At 41.3% G+C, this 19,280-nt stretch overlaps 1 protein-coding gene across 1 annotated transcript in view; it reads left to right on the forward strand.

Moving 5' to 3' along the window:
* The window catches only part of SNTB1 (syntrophin beta 1), a 119,293-nt gene that overhangs the window by 50,631 nt on the left and 49,382 nt on the right, over positions 1–19,280 (forward strand). The window contains exon 2 of the mRNA XM_076329170.1: positions 9,987–10,203. Within this exon, the coding sequence (XP_076185285.1) occupies positions 9,987–10,203 (217 nt within the window). The remainder of the gene's footprint in view (positions 1–9,986; positions 10,204–19,280) is intronic.

Here is a 19,280-nt window from a genome sequence, read left to right on the forward strand (position 1 = left end):
ATCAAAAACTCATCCCAGTTCCCAATGATGGATTTAGGGACCTCCTTAGATTTGTGTTTCCTTTTTTTTTTTTCTTAGTTATATAGAAGTCTTAAGACCATCATACAGACTTTCTTATGTCTCGTTAGAGAAGCTGTTGTGCTTCTCCCATTGAACTGTGATGGCGTGGCAGCACGGAGATGATGGTGTTTGATGGAGAGAAGTGATTCTTGCGGGCTGCCAGTGCAGAACTGACTGGATACTTCTCCAAATTTACCTAAGTCTGTTATTCCCAGTTTAAATGAGAAAGGGAGAGAGAGAGGTAGGCAGGCACATGGGCACTCACAGGATTTTGCAGTCCAAGTCGGTGAACTTCAGTAGCGTTCACATTGTATTTATCTATATATCTATGTATCCATCTGTATTTACATACATATATACATATAGATATAAGTATTTATAATCACTGGCACTTGAGTGTTCTGGATATGACCATTGGTCTCTCCTGTTGGAAAGGTTGCAAATTAAAGGATTCCCAAAAATAAGGACTTATATGGTGATCTGATGCCTTTCGATGGATAGTCCAGCCACAGGAGATACGGCAAGTTGTTAGGTGAATGAGAGCCCTGAGATTGTTCATTTTCAAAGCTCTTGTGTTGTCCAGTAAAGAATGAAAACAATGAGCTTTGAAATTTTGGAAGTGATTGCAGCCCTGCCCTTCAAAGTAAATCCTGGGGATCTCGGAAGGTCTTCAAGGTCTTCCCATAAGGAGAAGACTGTAGGCATTGTGAATCCAGTTTTCACTGGCACTGGGATCCCTTTGGGTTGTTTAAAATTGAAAGGTCTTAAAGGGGTAGGAATTAAGTTCAGTGCTGAGAACTCTGTCACTGACTTACTGCATGACTTTGAGGAAGGCATTTTAACTTGCCTGTGTCAGTTTAGCCGTCTGTAAAACAGGTGCAATCATACACAGCATAATAATTTCCCTCAATGAGTGCCATTTTCAGTCTATCCTGTACTACTTCATGATTTGTGTGACTGCTGAAATAACAGCATGCTCTAAAACCGTAATGCCCTTATGTATTTTTCAAGTAATCACTAGTGGTTGAAATATTTGTTCTGACACTTGAGATTACTCATGTAAATAGAAAAATTATAGCATGCTGGTGATGCCAGACACCTTGAATTCCATCTGAGCATGTGGGTGATTGGAGAAGGATCTATAAATACTAACAGAGAGGGGAACAACAAGCATGAGCGGCACATGAGAATTCTGAATCAACTTATTCCTGAGATTTAGATAAAAGGTTTTAAAATACAATATGTCAGTATCGGGTAGGAGATGGTCCTTAGGAATCTGAGTACTGCAAGTCCGCTGAAGAAATGTATTTTGCTACATTTCCCTGCTTTATGTGAAGCCACATTTTCTGTTGTACTTTGAGTAGAATTACAAGGAGTATGATGACCTAGTCCTAATATCATGTGACTAAACTCTCTTTTTTTATTTTTTAACTTATGAAGCATTCTGCCTTGGAGACAACCAGAAGCTCCACTTTGATTATCAATGAGTGACTCACAGGTCCCACAATGCTTTTTCTCAAAATGTGACTGCTAATTTCCATGTTCAGCTCCCAAATTGCCACTTCCATTATGAAAGATTTGCATAGTTCTAATTGTAGAGTTCATAATGTCATGTAACAATGTAGCAAATGAGCTGTGTCACATTTTACATAAAAATGTAGTAAGTTATATAGCTACTGCTTGCAGGTTTTGACAGTAGTCTTTTTTAATTTTTAGTTTATTAGATAAGCCACACTTGTGCAATGTAGCTGCTCCCTGTTCTCCACTGAGTAGTGTTTCTTTTGAGTACAAGCTCTTTAAGGTACTGCCACTGTCTCCTTCTAGATCAAGCCAAAGCATCTCCTTTTTAACCAAACATTGTACTTCTGGGGATTACAGAATATTTACGAGCTAAAATTTATTTTTCAGATTATGAAGAGAGAGATACGTCTGCATTTATTTTGAGGAAGTATGTAACATTTTTGGAAGACAGATGAATAGCTTATGGGACCTTGCCACTAGAATTCATGCATTTATCATTAGTGATATATCAAAAACCAGAACTGAATACATCCAATTTATTGAAACAGAAACTTTGAAATTTAAAATAAACTAAATCACTTGAAGGAAACTGTAACACATTCAGTGTAGTAGGTATGAGTAATGGAAATTATAATGGAAAGTATTGAGGAACGTCAACTGTAAAGAGTCTGTCTTTAGTTTATTATTAATTTGCCAGTTTGAAAGTTTTGTATACCAGATTATGAACAACCTGTGACTGCTTTTGGTTACTCCATCAGCTGAAGTGCTACTAAGTGTCATGTATTTAGAGCTCTGAACCAAGCCAATGGTCCAGCCTCCGTTTCATTGTGATTCTGTGTGACAGAAGTTCATGTTTGATTAGTTTCCATTAATCTATTTTGAACAGAAACACGAAAATCTCACCCCAGCATTGAAACTAGTCCTGCTTCTTTGACCACGTGTGCTGTTAACCTCAAACAAGGACTTTATTATTAGAACCCAGTAATGTAACTCACAAAGGAGTTGAAAGGGGATGGTTAGCAGTGACCAGCTCCAAGCGACAGCAGGGAGAAGTGGGTGGGAAATTCTGACTGCAAGCAAAGCTTTCAGGCTGTCTCATATAGACTGGAGGGGAGTAAGTTGTGTGTTTTGCTCACTCTTCCTCTGTGTGGAGTATAAAACTGTGGCTTCATTGAGGAATGAAAATGGATTATTTACTAGGTTTTACAGTTTACAAAATTGGTATGCTGCATAAGATAAGAAAACATTTAAAGCCTTCACTTCCTAGAAACACTTGCACTGAGGAAGCTCAGAGTTGGAGTGTTTACTAAAGGGGAGTATAAAGCCTGGGGAATCAGTGGCTGAATCAGCCCTCATCATAGGCAAAGTCTCAGGAGAAGAAACTGAGGAAGAGTAACTCTGAAGAATTTTTGGTGTTACGCAGAGGCATAGGATGGCCTGGGAATGTAATCTCCAGCTCCACAAGTGCTGAAATCAGAGCAGAAAAGGGAGGTCCCTGGTGCAGGTGGGAAGGAGAAGGCATCCGCAGGGCCTGCCCATGGCTCCTGCCAAGACTCACCGCTGAGTTTCCTCCTACAGTTTCTTGACTTCTAAGACATCTTCAGTGGTGAGCGATGTTTTTCGAGACCTGCTATGGATATCAGTGTGGCTGGTCACTGTGCCCTATTTGGGTTATCAAAACCATGAGGTTTCACAGCCTGCACCCTTGCATGGCTTCCTGAGAGCAGCCCGTTTTCTCCTGTTTGATGGGGGCCTGGGCACGCTGATCCCTTGGTCTGCTGTCTGGACTGCAAGTCTCTTTACCTTATTGACAAAGAAATTCTCTTAACCACGCAAAATTGCTGATTGCAAGGTGCTTTGAATGGGAACTGCCTTCATTTTTTCGGGTGCAAGCATGTGATGGTGCTTACAGCACTGCTTAATGTTGCTCTACCTTTTTTATAGAAGCAGCTGCTAATTTAAAGGAACACAGTGAAATATTCTTTATATTTTTAAAATGCAATTGTTGATCATTTTCACCCAGCCTGTTTGTAGCTCACTGAAAGCTTGTAGCCCACATGAAGCCTGGTTGCTTACCAGCAGCCTTTTGGCACCAATTGCTAATGCCTTCCCTTCAGGTAAACTTTATCTTAAAGGCGTGTTTGTCTCCTGAAGTTTCTCCTTCAAAACACTCATTCATCTTTTCCAAATAAAAAGTATAATAAGTGCATACCTTGAATGTATTTTTAAAAGGATTTTAAAAACCTTACAATTTAAATCCAAGCCTATCTCTTTAAGAGATGAAGCAACATACACTGAATTCAGCGGAATTAATTTTAAAACAGCAGAAAATGGTAAATTCAACTTAGTCTCACTACAGTGTGAGAAATGGCCAAAGCGTAAATGGGATTTGTATTCTCACAAGGTGTTTATTTTAACTAATTTGTATCATTTCCCAGAGGTGGAGATCTGATGCTCTTGGCAGATCAGGAGGTTTACTATTTCAGCACAGGGGAAAGCAGATGATGTTAATGGATGTTGCTTGTCTGAATGTAGTAGCAGATGTTTCTGTAAGAAATCGAGTGGAAACACTCACAAGCAGTATTGTTGACTGGTTTTTGGTTTATGCCCACATTAAAGCTGTTGAAAGGGTCATGCGACACATCTTCATAAATGATCTGATTCATAAACTCTTTTCTTCAAGCATTTGGGTTTTAGTTTCGATGATGGCACCGGCAGCTGGACAGATTCTCATCTCATTTTTATACATGTGTCTTCACTGTAGGGCATGCGGTTTGCTTGAGTTTAGTGGAAATTTGATTTCTAACATAAAACCTAGCAGGCAAATTCTGGTATCATGATACTGAATTAATTTTAATACAGTAGACTTTTCTCCAGCTCTGTTAATCTCAGTTCCATTGACAATAGTGTAAAATACTCTGCATTTATGTTGGCATCGCTTGGGTACAGTTTATAAATTTTATTGCAAGGCTTCTCCTTTCAGATACAACTAGCTTTGAAACCATTTGGGGCATTTTGGTTTGTGCCTTACCAAAACTGCTAGACTGCAAATTCTGTGTTTTAATGTTTCGTCAAGCAAAACAACACAACCGTGCTGAGTGATTGACTTGCTTGGCTGATGTGCCCTTCTGAAGGCCACATACCTGCAGTGATTACTTCTAGCTCTTGCTACCGCCCACTTTTTTTTTCTTGGGACAGTATCACTTCAGCAGCTGTTAGATGGTTCTGAGTTGTTAACTTGGACTTGTAGTGATGCTATCTACAATCTCAGAAGTGTTTGTCTTTATTTGTTTCCTCCTTTCCAGGTGGGAACTGCGTACCTCCAGACTGGGCCTCCTCTAGTTCTGCATTAGCAGCTCTTCTCAAACTAACCAAGAATCATTTTTGCAAGAAAAGTTTTTGTATGCCATGCTGCCCGCAATACCCTTGCAGATGGTCTGGTGTACTCGCTTCAGCACAGACGAATCAAACAGCCCCTTCATACTGAATAAGCTGATAAAAGCAGTTGATCTCATCATGTTCAATTTGTGGGCTTGAGTGACTCCAAAGATTGATCCTTAACATGCAGTCTTAAAAGTCTTAAGTATGGTAGAGGACTTGCCTAGCTCCTCTTCTCTGGGCCATCTTTCACCCTGGCAGAAACCAGACCAGATGAAGATGGATTTATGGGAACTTTGGAAAACCTATCTTTTTTGGGTATAGGTATCAGTAATGTTAGTGCATCCTTTGAAAACAGCCTCAAGAGGTTTCTGGGTGATGTTTTCTACTTACCTTTGGTAGTTGTCTCTGTGTACTTACTTAGGAGAGAATGAATGCATAAAGAGGAGACTCTGTGCTTTCCCCCTGCAAAGGGGAATTCCTTGATTATCTTTCTTCGAGCAGACTCGGGCATGTTGTTCCTTTTGCTTTCATATTGTAAACCTACACATCCTGTCCTCATTCCTATAGAAACGAAAGAGCTTTGCTCGGGAGTGCTGGCTTCTCACCAGCGGTCTTTGTCTTCCCTCCTAGGAAACAGTTTGAATGTGTCAGAAGAGTCCCAGTTCCTCAGAACTGCGTCTGGCCAAGAACCTGACCAAGTTGGTCTGTAGTATTTCTCTCATTAAAAGCCTGCTTTTTTCCCCCCAAAAAAACCAAAGTCATCTGTGAACAGTAACAAAGGATTAATTGTGGAGACTTGGGACTTGGCAGAAGTGCGTATAAATGAAGTGCTTTTTTGGAAGCTACATTGCCTGTCTTGCAGATCAAAAAATAAATGCAAAGTATTTCAATGTCTATCAGTGGATTAATTCATTTGATTGCCACTTCCCTTCCTCTTCTTTTTGTGGGGAGGGGCGCTCCGGAGATTGCAATTTTAATTGCTTGACCGCAGTTTCTAATTAGTGGTGCACCAAAAGGGCATGGATCATTAATTAGTACTGAATATAAGGATCCCTGAGGTTGAGCTATAGCATCAAATGGATGAGTTTAGACAACTCTCAACTGAAATTACAGTCTATCAGTAAATTGAGTTATAATAATGAAACCATTAGAATTTTTTCTCGGTCCCTGCATGTTGGTTTCTGTGTTTGCAGAGTGCATTCTGGTGGTCTTAAAGAATGTAGCATTTTTATAGCAATATATATTTAATATTTGTATATATATTTATTAGACATATATATCTGTTCTGAAGGCGCATATGTATACATGCCTATAGAGTAGTTATACATAATTCAGAGTTGTTATACAATCGCATGCCTTATTTAATTTTATTAAATCTTTTGGGGTTTTAATCCATTAGGTAGTTTCATTGGCAATATATAAAAACAGTGTTCTCCATAGTCGCTTTCTTTTTCAGTTGGTACCTGGATTTGTGTTGCTGTATCCAAGGGAAATCTAGCTCTTGAGAGTAATGGTCTGAAAACAGAATATTATCCACATTATTACTTTAATGCCCAATAGTCTGTATCATATTTTTTCTGGTTTTAAAACTTGATGATGGAAGTGAATTGTATCACTTCAGTTATACATTAACATTGCTGCATTCAAGATTCTCAGATAGTGCAGTGTGGAATAGGAATATGCCTGTAATACATACTGGTATCAACTTGTTTCTTACTAGGTGGATTAAGAACTGCTTAATGGACAGACTGCAAAATGTAGACACGTGTGCGGTCACCATAAATCGCTGTGTGTGTAGTAAGGTTACTGGTGTATTGGTATAAAACAGTGTTCTGCTGTATTTGCATCCAGAGTTTAGAGGGAAATAGGAAATAATTGCTGATAAAACTTAAGAATCATCTGAACAGCGTGTGCCTTATTTCAGCTAAATTCATAAACTGGAGTTTGGTTATAGACATGTAATTATGGGTGTTGATGGGGGAAATGGAAAACAGTGGCTCTGAAATTTAAATAATACAAAAAATTATATAAATGGATCAAGTTCTGCCACCTGCTCCACTCCCATATTCCATTTGTGCATTTATATGTATCCATTTGGAGGCTTTTAAAATATGAAACACATTTGAATATGCAAGAGCCATAAAGTCTGGTTCGTAAAACCCAGCAGAATTCAGCGATGAATCTAGAGAGCTGTGCTTGTATTTAGTGGGAAGTAGGAAGTAATTAGTAGAAAACTACTAGAATACTTTTTTTCTTGACAGAAAACCTATATTTACTTTATTTTTTAATTCTCTTGTAGAATTTTGTAGGAAGGTGGTGTTCAGCAGTTTACCGGTATAGTAATGTGTCTTTATTCATTTAAGTCTCTGAGGCTGAGCATCCATCTCCTGTTCAGAGTTAGTAGAAACTAGATGTCTGGGAGTTCAGAAGTTGGCAGGAGTTTTCATAGGCCGTTTTTCCTCAAGGTAATTTTCTTGGCTTTTGCTCTGTTTGAGACTCAGTTTGTGGAAAGAGGGTTGTGTTTCTGCTCTCTCCTCCTGCTCCTGCTCCCTCTTTCACAGGAGTTTCTGAAACAGTGCAGCTGCCTGCCACGAATTCACCGGTGCGTCGCATGGAAACTTGGCTTCTTGGCACATGGAAGGGACGGCTCTTTTCTTCTGCACCCGTCTCTGGGGAATTGAATTCACATTCTGCGTTCTTGCTTAGGTTTAGAGCCAAATTTTTCACTTCAGTTTCCTTCCTCTCCCTGCCCCTCTCTCCTTTCCTTAATGAAAAGATGCTCAGGTCTAACGCATATAGCTGCAGCTGAAAGAGGATGAAAATAGCACGGAGGAAATAGCTACATTATTGAGACCTGGACCTTTTTTTAGCATCACATTTGCTGGCATGTCACTGTAATGGAGTTCAAAAGCTGACTGGATTACTTTTTTCAACAGATTAATTGATAATACCTAATTTTAAAGGGAACAAAATTTTGTTTGCAGTCAAACACGATATTTACAGCTTCAGCTGTTCCTCCCATCTAAGTGAATGACAAAGTCATATTCGTTCAGTGTAAACAGGAATAGATTCACCACATCTGTATGTGTTCAGTCTCTCTTGTTTCCCAAAGGCTATGAGTACATCCAAACTGAGATGCCGAATGCTAAAACCAATATCTGTATGACACTGGCTAAAACTGCTTATTTTCAGCACCTTTGAAAGTCAGGTAATTTATGGAGTACCCAAGGATGAGCACTGGTTTTGAGAGTTAGGTGACACAGGTTTTTAGATAATGGATTCCAGGTAGGTGTCTACAAAAAGATCAAAAAATCAATCTCAACACCTTTTGCCTTAAATAGTTTCTGGAAGCCTGGTAGAATCCCGTGCCAGCTCTTCCCTGAGCAGGGAAGAAATTAATTTCAAAAATTACTCAGAATAGTATGGGGCAAAGAAATCAAAACAGCAGTGTTGGGTAGGACAGCATTTCTGATAAATCACAAATGATCCTCCTCACAGAGGAATAGCCTGTAAAATACTTAAACACAGAAGTCCTTATAACTGAAGTTAACAGATTTTTTAAAAAGGAGAGAGAGAGCAAGATGTGCACTAAGGTGTTTTAGAGAAAAGATGGTAATAGATGTTCACAGAGCCTCGACTCTAGTTTTGCACATGTATCTCTCTTGGTAAAGCTGTTACGAAGTGCCTTGAAAATAGTGCTGCTGAAATTACTCACCTTATCTGTGGTTTTGACAGAAACACCATTGTTGTTCTCCACTCCTTTGAATACTTTCCTTGCTTTCACTTTGAATTTAAAAACTTCATTCTGCTTTCCCTAATTAAACCTCCTTCACTATAATGCCCTTTTGTAATTTACCCATCTTTTTGTTATTCAGTCATTCCCAGCTTCTTCAGCCGAGCTAACACAATGATCTGCACCGTTTCCTTGAAATCTTCTCTCACAGCATTTTAATGACTTCCCCAAATAAGCTCACAGTGCTCCTACCCTTTTGGTTCGTGTCGTCGCTGTTTGGGTCATGGGTACAATCAATTGGCAATAGCCAGTTAGGCAGCCACAGCTGTGTACATTGGATATATGCATTTAACCAGGGCGCTTAAATGTGAGGTCTTTTCTTGGTTGAGCTCTGTCAGGTTTGTGAGGGAGAAGGAGACTGTGGCTGGCAGATTTGCCAAACACATGAAAAGCAAAAGCAAAAGTGGTCTTGAACTGCCAAAAGAATTCAAAAACAGGGAAAATGTTGCAGTATTTGCCTGCATAAAGAGGGGAATATGAAGTATGAGTGTAAAAAGGTATTGATTTTTGCATACCGTAAGATAATTTGGAATCCTACATTCACTTTTCCTATCCATACTGGATAAAAGCATTGGAAGAGGCTGAGAAGAGATCTAATCTGACACCTCCACTCTCATGAAAGGCTTGAACTCAATTTTATTTCCCCAAGAGAAGGCTAAGAGGTGAATTGTTTTTTGTTTACTCCATATATATATATGTACAAGTTGGTCAGCTAAAACTGCTTCTCAGCAAGCAGAAATAGCTGTTGAGATCAGTGGCGTGACACTGACAAGCATGAACCAGAAGCAAGATGTGAGTTTGCAGCACTGGGAGTATCACTGGAACATTTTAGATAGGGGAGTAATAGATTCACTGTCCCTTGGTTGAATGTCTCTTAAAAACAGCTATACCTCAGCCAGCTCACGGCTTCTGTACATAGGAATTGCTGCATGAGGACTTACAGCCTGTTGCATAGAGATCAGATGGCTGTCCTGGCCTTACACTAGCTATATGTTCTTATTTCACCTATTCTGTTCTTTTCCCTCGTTTTACTCATTGCACCATACTGAGATGGGCAGCAGTCAGATCTCCATCTTCTGTATTCGCACAGCTTCCAATACTGTGATGCTGGATGAACAGAAATAATAAACAGCGCTGAGGGTTGGTAACAGTTCAAAGAACTCACATGGGATGCAACTACCAAATATCCATTTATTTATTACTTTCCTTTTTCTTTTTTTTTCCCCCATAGTGAAATACATGAGAGAAGCAACCCCCTATGTGAAGAAAGGCTCTCCTGTTTCAGAAATTGGGTGGGAGACGCCTCCCCCTGAATCTCCCCGCTTGGGTTGTGCCTCTGCTGACCCCCTGTCGCAGCTTTCGCTCTCCATCCACAGAGACAAGAAGACAATACCGCTCAAGATGTGCTATGTGACGCGCAACATGACGGTGTCGGACCCCGAAAACAGGTGAGCGAAGGATTTGCCCGGGGCTGGGATTTTGCCTTCGCGTTGAATCATTGTTGACCTTTTCAGTGTTGGGGTTGATGAGGAGGAGCTGGCGATGGGCTCTGGCTGCACACAGCAACCCAGCGAGGCGCAAGCGAGGACCGGTTTGGGAAGAGTGGGTGGTGGTGTCTGAGCCACGTGGTGCTGGGTCCAGCTTTTGGGTTGTGCTAGAGAAACTCTTCAGTGCGGTAGTCCAACGTTTTTATTAGAAATAGAATCCCAGGGGTTTGTTTTCATCCTGATTAAGTGTCTACTTTTGAAGGAAAAGACACTACGCACTAATTGGTTACATCTTCCAGGCTGGCTTAATCTAATTCCACTAAATTGCATTTCCTTTTCTTTTCTTTTTTAATTAATATTATTTTAAGAATGGCCTGTTTTGTCCATTCATTTCTGGGCATTAAAGCCAAGAATAGGAGAAAAGTTCCACTTACAAGGCATTAATGGGGAATTTCTGACTTCTTGTTTTTTTTCATAACATTAAAAATAGGATGAGCTTTTACCAGCCCTTATTTATAACATATGTGAAACAGCTGCACCACACCAGCACACTCTCTGATCCCTGCTCTAACAGCTGCTAATAAAAAAGGGACCAGTCAAGTCAGTAATACAGACTGATTCTTCCATCCAAATAAAGGCCTTTTTGTTTTTCTGCAGTGTGCTGGCTTGCCCAGAAGCTGGGTGTAATGCCTTCTATTCTCAGCACTTACGTATGGGCATAAATAAAAGTTACATTTTCATTTGCAGAGAAGAGTAAGGAGAAGAGGGGGGAGCAGAAGGGGGTTTGGGGAGGATGGGTTCCCCTATAATCTCTTGCACTGCAATTTAGAAACTTTATCAGTATCTCTGTAATTTTCCTTCTTTCTTTTTTATATTCGTCTGACCTTCTTTTAAGGTTTCCCCCCCTCCTATGCTTTATTGTTTAGTATTGCTTTACTTTGCTTCTGCTCTTCATCACACCAAGTGGTCACCACCATAGTCAGTGATAACTGAAGTGCAATTGTAAAACAGCAGTTACCCTAGCAGTCTTTCTCAAGTTTAAATCGAATGGTTATTGATATGGGCCACTTTTTTTCACATATATCTGTGTTGTTTAAGATGTTGAGGTTTGACAGCTGTATCACTAGCCTGAGAGCTTGTGGTTCTCTCTGCCATGGAGTGTATTTTAAAAATACCCATGCAGGTTGCATTATTTGAATCAGCACAATGTAATGATGCTTTGCGCATGTTGGCTTCATTCTTTCAGCACTTTTCCCTTCTTTTTTTTGACCGTATTGTAGTTCTCAGCTTCTGTCACTCTCCTGGTCCTCAGTTTTGCTTGAAGGCCAGGAAGACTGATTCAGAAGAACACACACTCACTGCTCATGATACTTCTGTGATGGAGCTAACTTTTTTGAAGCATGCTACAAATGTTTGTGTTCTTAGGTGTTACTAGGAAGTAATGCGTGGGAGAGTCATATTGCTTATTATCACGGTTTTCATTTTGTGTTACTGTCATTTCCTGTGGAAAGAGTGACTTCTGATTTTTACTGTAGTCCAACACAGTGCAGTGTACAGTCTAAGCTGGATTTTTCCATCCAAGCTCACAGTACCTCACCATCGTGCTAGCTGCAGTGTAATAGTAGCATCCCATCAATTTGGGTCTTTACCAATTTCAGGGTTTTTGACAATTCTGAATACTGGAACTGACATTTCCCAGTAGAAATGCTATTACAATGCAGCAACGCTTTCCCACTGGAATATATCCCAAGATAGTAATCTGATTCCACAAAAATAATTTGATCTTCATTCACAGCAGAGCCCAACCCATGTCCTTACATGCTTATGACACTTCCGTTTTATAACCCGGTGACCTGACACACATAGATCTTATAACTGATGGTGTCGCTTTGCTGGACGGCTTTAGAAGAGCACTGCTGGCAGGCTGCCAAAGCATATGCTGTCCATAAAAGGGCTCCTTTGGATTATAGCTGAGCTAATTGTCATCTAAGACCAAGCGTGGACATAGAAACCATGAGTTTTCCAGTGCAGATGTTTCTCCAGTGCAGGCTGGAGATCATGTCATAGCAGCTTTGAGGGATCAGGCTGAACTGGTTTGATGTTCAGCATGAGAAGATACCTCTTTTAAAGGACCCAGGAGGAAATACCTGCTTGTTGGCACTGAGTCATCTCCAGTTCTTAGGAAGATGGGGTGAAATGTGGGTTTAATGGGCACGGAGGAAGTTACACATCCGGTTTTCCCACTAGAGCTGGTAGCCCTGCACAGGATTTCTGCTTCTCCTTGAAGACTGACCCCAGTTAAGAGATTCCTAAGTCTGTGTCTACCCTCAGATAGTTTGATGAGCTGGTTATTTCAGAGCAGAAATGAAGTTTGTCGCTTTTAGAGCCAGCGGTTCTCAGATGTCTCCTTCACCTAACCTGCCTGTGGGTTCGCTCTGAAGGAGGTAGGGAATTGTCTTCCCTGTTACCTGATTAAAAAAGCTGTGAGATACCAAGGAGAAAATCCTTAATACAAACGAATGCCAAGCCTCAGTATGTAGAAAAATATTTTTTAATGGTACAAACATGGCAACAGGAGAAAAGATGCAGAGCATCTTAGTGGCATCTATGTCATTCTCCTCTAGACACAGGGGCCATTGTTATATTTTAGACTGGAAGAAACTAGATTAAAATGATTACCACTTAAGTCTGTCATTTGCCTGCTTTTTCACTGGTAAGTGTCCTTGGTGGCAGTGCTAGAGGTTCGTGTCAGGCCTCACAGGGGAGCATCTCCTCCCGGTGAAGGGACGCATGGGAATGGTCACAGCTAGTAATACGAATAAGCAGTAAATCTTACTGCAGTGCAAAAAGCTTTTCATCAATTTCTGGTGATGATATTAAGGAATAGGAGGAAAAAAAAGGAAATAGGTCTCTGAGGTGAAATTTGTTCTGTTGCTGCTTTTAAAGTCTAGGGTTCAAAGGTACTTCCTTGCACAGCACAGGAGACACGACATTCCCTGTAGGAATGAGGCCGTGCTGCGCGGACTGAAAAGGTTTTTTTCTTCTGCTTTTGAAATCACCCTAAAATCCCGCTTGCACTTCATTCAGCCAAACCCAGGAAGTGTCGGCCTGATCCTGCCAGCACTTAGTGTGCACAGGTCACGTTTTTCCAGTGTCCAAAGCAGTGTGATCCTTACAGGGAACTTCAGCAGGGATCCAGTATTAAGGATCGAGTTACTCCTTGGCAGGATTTGGCCCTCTGATGGGAAAGTTTTGCTTTGGTTTTGAAGCTAGGAAAAATGAGCCAAGGACAGATTCCCAGCAGGGTGGTGCTGGCTGCCAGCTGCACGCAGTGGCAGCACCGCAGCAGGTACAGGTGCAGTTCATAGACTTCACACCGAGGACACACGGAGCAGCAAATAAGGAACTTTTCTTATCTGTTGTCCATTTCAGGGTTGGACTGAGAATTATGATCAGAAGATAAAATTCAGCAGGTACATTTTAAAGGTGGTAGAAGAACTGTGCTGGAATGCATTCATTCTGGGCTCTGTGCACTGAGCTGTGTCTGGGAATTACCTGAGCTTCCCTGGACGACAGGGAGGTGCGAGACAGACTGAGACCTGCTTACTCCAAAGGCAGCTATAGACTTAAGCTGCTTCATTGCTTAGATAATTTTTTTTTTCAGCATTGGGAAGTACTGATTCACTGAAAGAATTTGCAAGATTTATTGCAAAGCTGTCGCTCCCAAATGGATTCCTTTTGCATGCATTCTTTTTCAAATTTTTTTCTTACGTTATTTAATAATATGTCAGTAATGCACAGTAACAGTGTCAGTGAGATTTAACATTTTGAATTGTAATTGGTGTATAAGCATGTAATTTATGTAAGCATGAATTATCCCTGTGTGATTCTGAAATTAAATTTCAAAATCTTAAATATAAAAGAAATTCTGGTGAATTTGGATGTATTTGCTTTTGTTACAATAAGGCATGAAAACAAAAGTTGAAACGTCTTTAAAATAAAAACTGGTTTCAACCAGATTTAATATGACATAGTAAAAACCAGTCCTTGCACCAAAAAACTTGAGCCATGAATGCTGATAACAAACGTAAGAAGTTAGCAGAAGAGCATGAACATGAAATAAAAAGACAAGCATCTTTAAGTAGAAGTCAGGGAGCTATGACATTGGTATAGGACAGCACTGTCCAAAAATGGACTTGTTGAATGTTTTTCTGATGCATTTTCAGCTGTGAGGCTGATTGATTATTTATATAGGTGATGTCTGGAGTACTAGTAGAAACTCCATGCCTTTTCAGTAAAACCGTACAAAAAGATGACCGCGTGTAGTTTGGGACCTGCCAGCACTCCCAGTTTCACTGATGATCAAAAGCACAACTATTTTTCTTTAAAAGGACTACAAGACTTGACATGTTCAGACTTGACATTAGGAAGCATTTCTGTACCGAGAGGGTGGTCAAACACTGGAACAGTGTTCCTAGAGAGGTGGTCGATGCCCCAAGCCTGTCAGTGTTTAAGAGGCGTTTGGACAATGCTTTTAATGACATGCTTTACCTTCGGTCAGCCGTGAAGTGATCAGGCAGTGGGACTAGATGATTGTTGTAGGTCCCTTCCAACTGAAATATTCTATTCTATTCTATTCTATTCTATTCTATTCTATTCTATTCTATTCTACTATTCTGTTCTGTTCTGTTCTGTTCTATGAAGGAATGACAGACATTTAGCTCCTGCACCTCTTCAAGCTCATGCTGGTATAATTTAATGGCAACCGAGGGGGCAGGGAGGCAAGTATTAGGCAGTGCAGAAGAGTCTGGACATCCTGTCGATGAAAGCATGGGCTGGCTCATGCCTCCACCCTGCCTGTTTCCTGCTTGGTAAACAGGACCATACTTTGATGTTACCAGGCATGAGCAGCCACTGGTATGCAAAGCAAAGGCTGGATTCTCCTTGAAGAGCAGCGTGGTTTATGTGTGCAGCTTTGCAGCCCAGTTTTTTTCCCTGCTGACGAGGGAGCAGATCCGCCAAGTCATGTACCTGGTGTGGGGCTTGCAGAGGGCAGGGCACTGCCACGGGCAGTGAACATGGTACCAAGAATGAGTTATGGCTGCTCTTGTAGAGCATAGGTCTCATTTAACTTGTTTTTTGTCTCGCCTCTTAAGAGGTAGTTTGATAACACTGGGCTCAGCCAACGATGCTGGCAACTGGTAGAAGCATGGATGGGGTGAGGTGCTGGGCAAAGGCTGAGCCCTGAACCCGGGTCTAAGGAGGTTATGGACCGTTTCCATCACCATGCTGGCACTGCTGCAGCATGCTGGAGCTGTGTCATCCCTGGATGGACACCAGTGGTCCTGCGGGGCTTCCTGGGGAGGCGGAAATCTTCCCTTCCTAATGGACAGTACAGATTTAGCAGGACTGGCCTCTGTTTAGGAAACTTGGGTCTTTTTTCTGTTACCATGTGTTGTAGGTGGGCAAAAGAAAGAGAAAGGACTTATGTATGCATAAGGGATAGAGCAAGGGTAAAGATACTATAATGGGCACATTACCAGTATAAAAAATCCGTCTCCACACCTCCCCAAGGAATTTGTGCCTTCCTCCTTGTGCTGTTATTGAGCAGCTCTCCGGCTGTAGACAAAATCTCTGTGAAATGGAGAGACCGTACTTAATTCGCAGCGGTGTTGTGAGCTACAGCTTGAGATCCTTGGATGAAAGGCATATAGCACTTAATTATCATTATTGGTACAGACATATTTTGCTATTTGAATATCAATAACTGTTTTGAAGAAGCCATTGAGCCTGGTAGAGTCAAAGTCCTGATTTATATCAAGAATTTTTGTTACTGTTTTTTCTTTCCTGATGGGCTGTGTTTATTATCTGTTTAGATTACTATTAAACTAGGGAAGAAATCAACAATCCAACATTAAAGTAAAGCAACTTGAAAGGATGTAATTCAAATCCAGAAGAGAACAAAAATGACGATAATCAGGGTGAAACTCTGGTTGGCTCTCCCCTCACCCTTAAACCACCCTGTTGTGCTAGGCTATTGCAGTCTGCACGGTCTGTTATAGAAGGATCATCTACCACTGTGAAGCCCTCTACATCCCTGCCCACAGAGTAGTGAGATCAAGGTGAACATGGGTTTTTAGCCTTAGCTCCAAACTATTTTACTGTTATGCATCCAAATCCCCCTTTTGTGTAAAGTTGGATGTTTCTTGTCATGTTCTTGTTTCTTTATAGTACTGTAACTGCTAATCTGCCTCCCAAATCTGCTATTTACTGGAAGGGATGAACAAATAGGCAGCACTTGAGATTTATCTACTGTTCTTTCTTTTCAAGCTGAGAGAAGTTAGGTGATTTAGCTAAAAAGGCATTTACAACATCCCCTTCAGTGCCCTGAGGCTAGAAGAGGGAAGAAGTTGGGGTGCTGGGGAGAGGAGTGGAGTGGTGGGATGGATGAATGGCTGGGCGATGGGGAAGGCCTCCTCCTCCTCCTTGATACATTAACATGTCCTCTCTAAGAGCTGCGTGGCTGTGGGACCCTCCTTGGTAGCTAGGGTCAATGCATTCAGGGCCAGGGGTGTCAGATGAGAGACCCCTAAGACTGCATTTCTTCTTGTCTAACAGAATTTTGGGGCAAATCATTAGCTGCTAGAGTTAATAATTGGTTCAGGCTGGGCTCTCTGACAGTCCTCTGTCATCTACATCATCTGCTTTTTGGGCAGCTCTGCAATTGCTGGTGCATCTTGGAAGCTGCAATCATCTGTCTTGCTAAGGGGCAGTTTTCCAACCCTGTAGGAGCTGGAGCTCTGAAGCCTCTAGGCAGAAAGGGTGAATTTTTTTATTTTGGTTTTTTTCATTATTAGGAATAGTTCTTTTCCATCATTTGTGAAACTCTCCACCAGCCAAATAGGTCATCGTTTTTTCTCTCAGTCATACCAGCTTATACCTTAGCCTCAGTTTCTTCTCAGCCTTCTTGGAAGGTCACTGAGATCAGACACCTCTGTAGGACTGTCCCTTCTGTAGAGAGGAGCGTTTTAGTCTCTTTTGAGTCAAATCACCAGCTAAGCTTTTTGGAAGATAAAAACCCCACCAAACAACTCAAAGGCCATTTTCTGCAGAGCAACCTCAAGGGTATTCATTTACACAAACACATCAACAAACTAGGTTGAACTTTGGATGTTCATTTACTTTTATTTACTTCAGGTTTAATTTTTGTTCTGTTAAATCATGTTAAAATAGCTTTCTAATGTCCTGAGGACCTGCTGTAGTATCTGGGTGACAGTTTGAGAAGTGAATTGCTGGGGGAATGTATCAGGATTTGGGGACACAGTGGAAACCACTGAGTTTTCCTGCAGGGTATTTGAGATACCAGTGTAGAACTGGATAGTTATGGCATGTTGTGACTGACCTTCAATCTGTGCAGGTCATGGTGAATCTGGGATTACTCATGCCTCATTTGCTTGAGAAACAAGTCGCATCTTTTCCCCTGACATAATGACACGGGGCTTTCTCCCCTCCCCATCCTCCTGGGCCAGACAGGTGAGCTCCTGGTGTCCTTCCCATCTCCAGCACAAATCAAATGGGAATGGGCAAAGCTCCTGCATGTGTTACTCAAAAAAAGTGTCTGTGCATGCAGGCAGATGTGAGTATAAATAAAACTTTGTGTATGTATGTGTGTCTATGCGTGAACGGGACCGAATGTGACCTGACAGGAATAAAGTGTGTCACAGTGAGTGGGTGCCAAGGAAGGATGTGCGTGCTGTGGAGGTGGCAGTAACTGAAGCTGGCAGAACAGTTTCAGCTGGATTTTTGATTAACAAGCTTTTAACCAAAGTCTTTCTTTTCTGTGAAAATATTTAAATAATGAGTTAATGGAGGGAAAAAGAGGTATGCTGGTGGGTTTTTGTGTTGTATTTTGGGGTTTTTTTCAGCCACTGCTTCAGTTAGGGGAGTTTTGAAAAATTCAAGAATTTTGATTTTTCCAACCAGCTTCACCTGTAGAGGATTGAGCTGAGGAATAGAAATAAGAGCAAAGGAACTGGAAATTAATCAGGGGAGAGGGAACAAGAAGAAGAAACTGCCTTGAGAAATGCATGCATGCATGGAGGGAAGGGAGGAGAACAAATTAAGAAAAGGTGATGGAGAAAGAAGCCAACCAACAAGGCGAAGCAATGAACCAAGAGAGTGAAAACTGCAGTAGACTTTACTTAGTGAACATTTTTGCAAAAAAGAGAAAAATCAAAGCACTGACAAGATGGAGAAAGAGAAATGCTCCAAGAAATGTGTCACAGACTAAAGGGAAAGGAAGAGCAGTGTGAGTGCTGCAAGGCAGGACAGAGGAGGGCAAACAGTTAAAAATGTTTTATGTCTGTCTGTATGTAAAGGTATGTAAGTGCTGACATCCAAGCTACCACTAAATAATGTTGGAGAGCAATTTTAATACCCCTGAGATCTGCCAAAGAAAGAAAGTTGATATGCAAGGGTTTCAGTTTCCTGCCATGCTCCTTGTCCCCGCAGTCTTTGTGTTATGGCTTGGAGCCAGTGACAACCTCGAGACCCTTTTTCCTGCCTGGCTGTTGTGCTGTGCTCAGTGCTGGGCTTTCCCTGCCTTATCAGCGGGTCTGCAAATTGGATTTCAGTCTTACAGCTCGGATCTGGCCTGACCTGCTGTTAATCAACAAGCAGGATTTTCAGCTGGTGTATTCGAAGTTGCTCTCTCCTGCACCTTCTATAGTCACTTGTATCGCAGCAAATTGCAAATTACAGCCACAGTGGGAGCCTCGGGTAATGGGCTGCCAGCGTAGGTGCCCCAGCTCAGTGTTGGTAGGTGCTGAGGCTGGGCTTTAGTGCTTAAGTTGTATGTGCAGATGTTGCTATTTTAATACCCTGTTGTCACTTCCAGCTTTCACATGCGTTTCTGCTGATGGAAATTCCTGTTTTCCCATAGTAGGAATCAGGGAGAGTTACGCTGAAGTTGTTGTTTCTTCTCATCACTTACATAGAGCTTTTCCATCGATCTCCGAGTCTATTCAATGGGAAGATGA

The sequence above is a fragment of the Aptenodytes patagonicus genome, chromosome 2 (genome assembly GCF_965638725.1).
Source record: "Aptenodytes patagonicus chromosome 2, bAptPat1.pri.cur, whole genome shotgun sequence".
In the NCBI taxonomy this organism is placed as follows: Eukaryota; Metazoa; Chordata; class Aves; order Sphenisciformes; family Spheniscidae; genus Aptenodytes; species Aptenodytes patagonicus.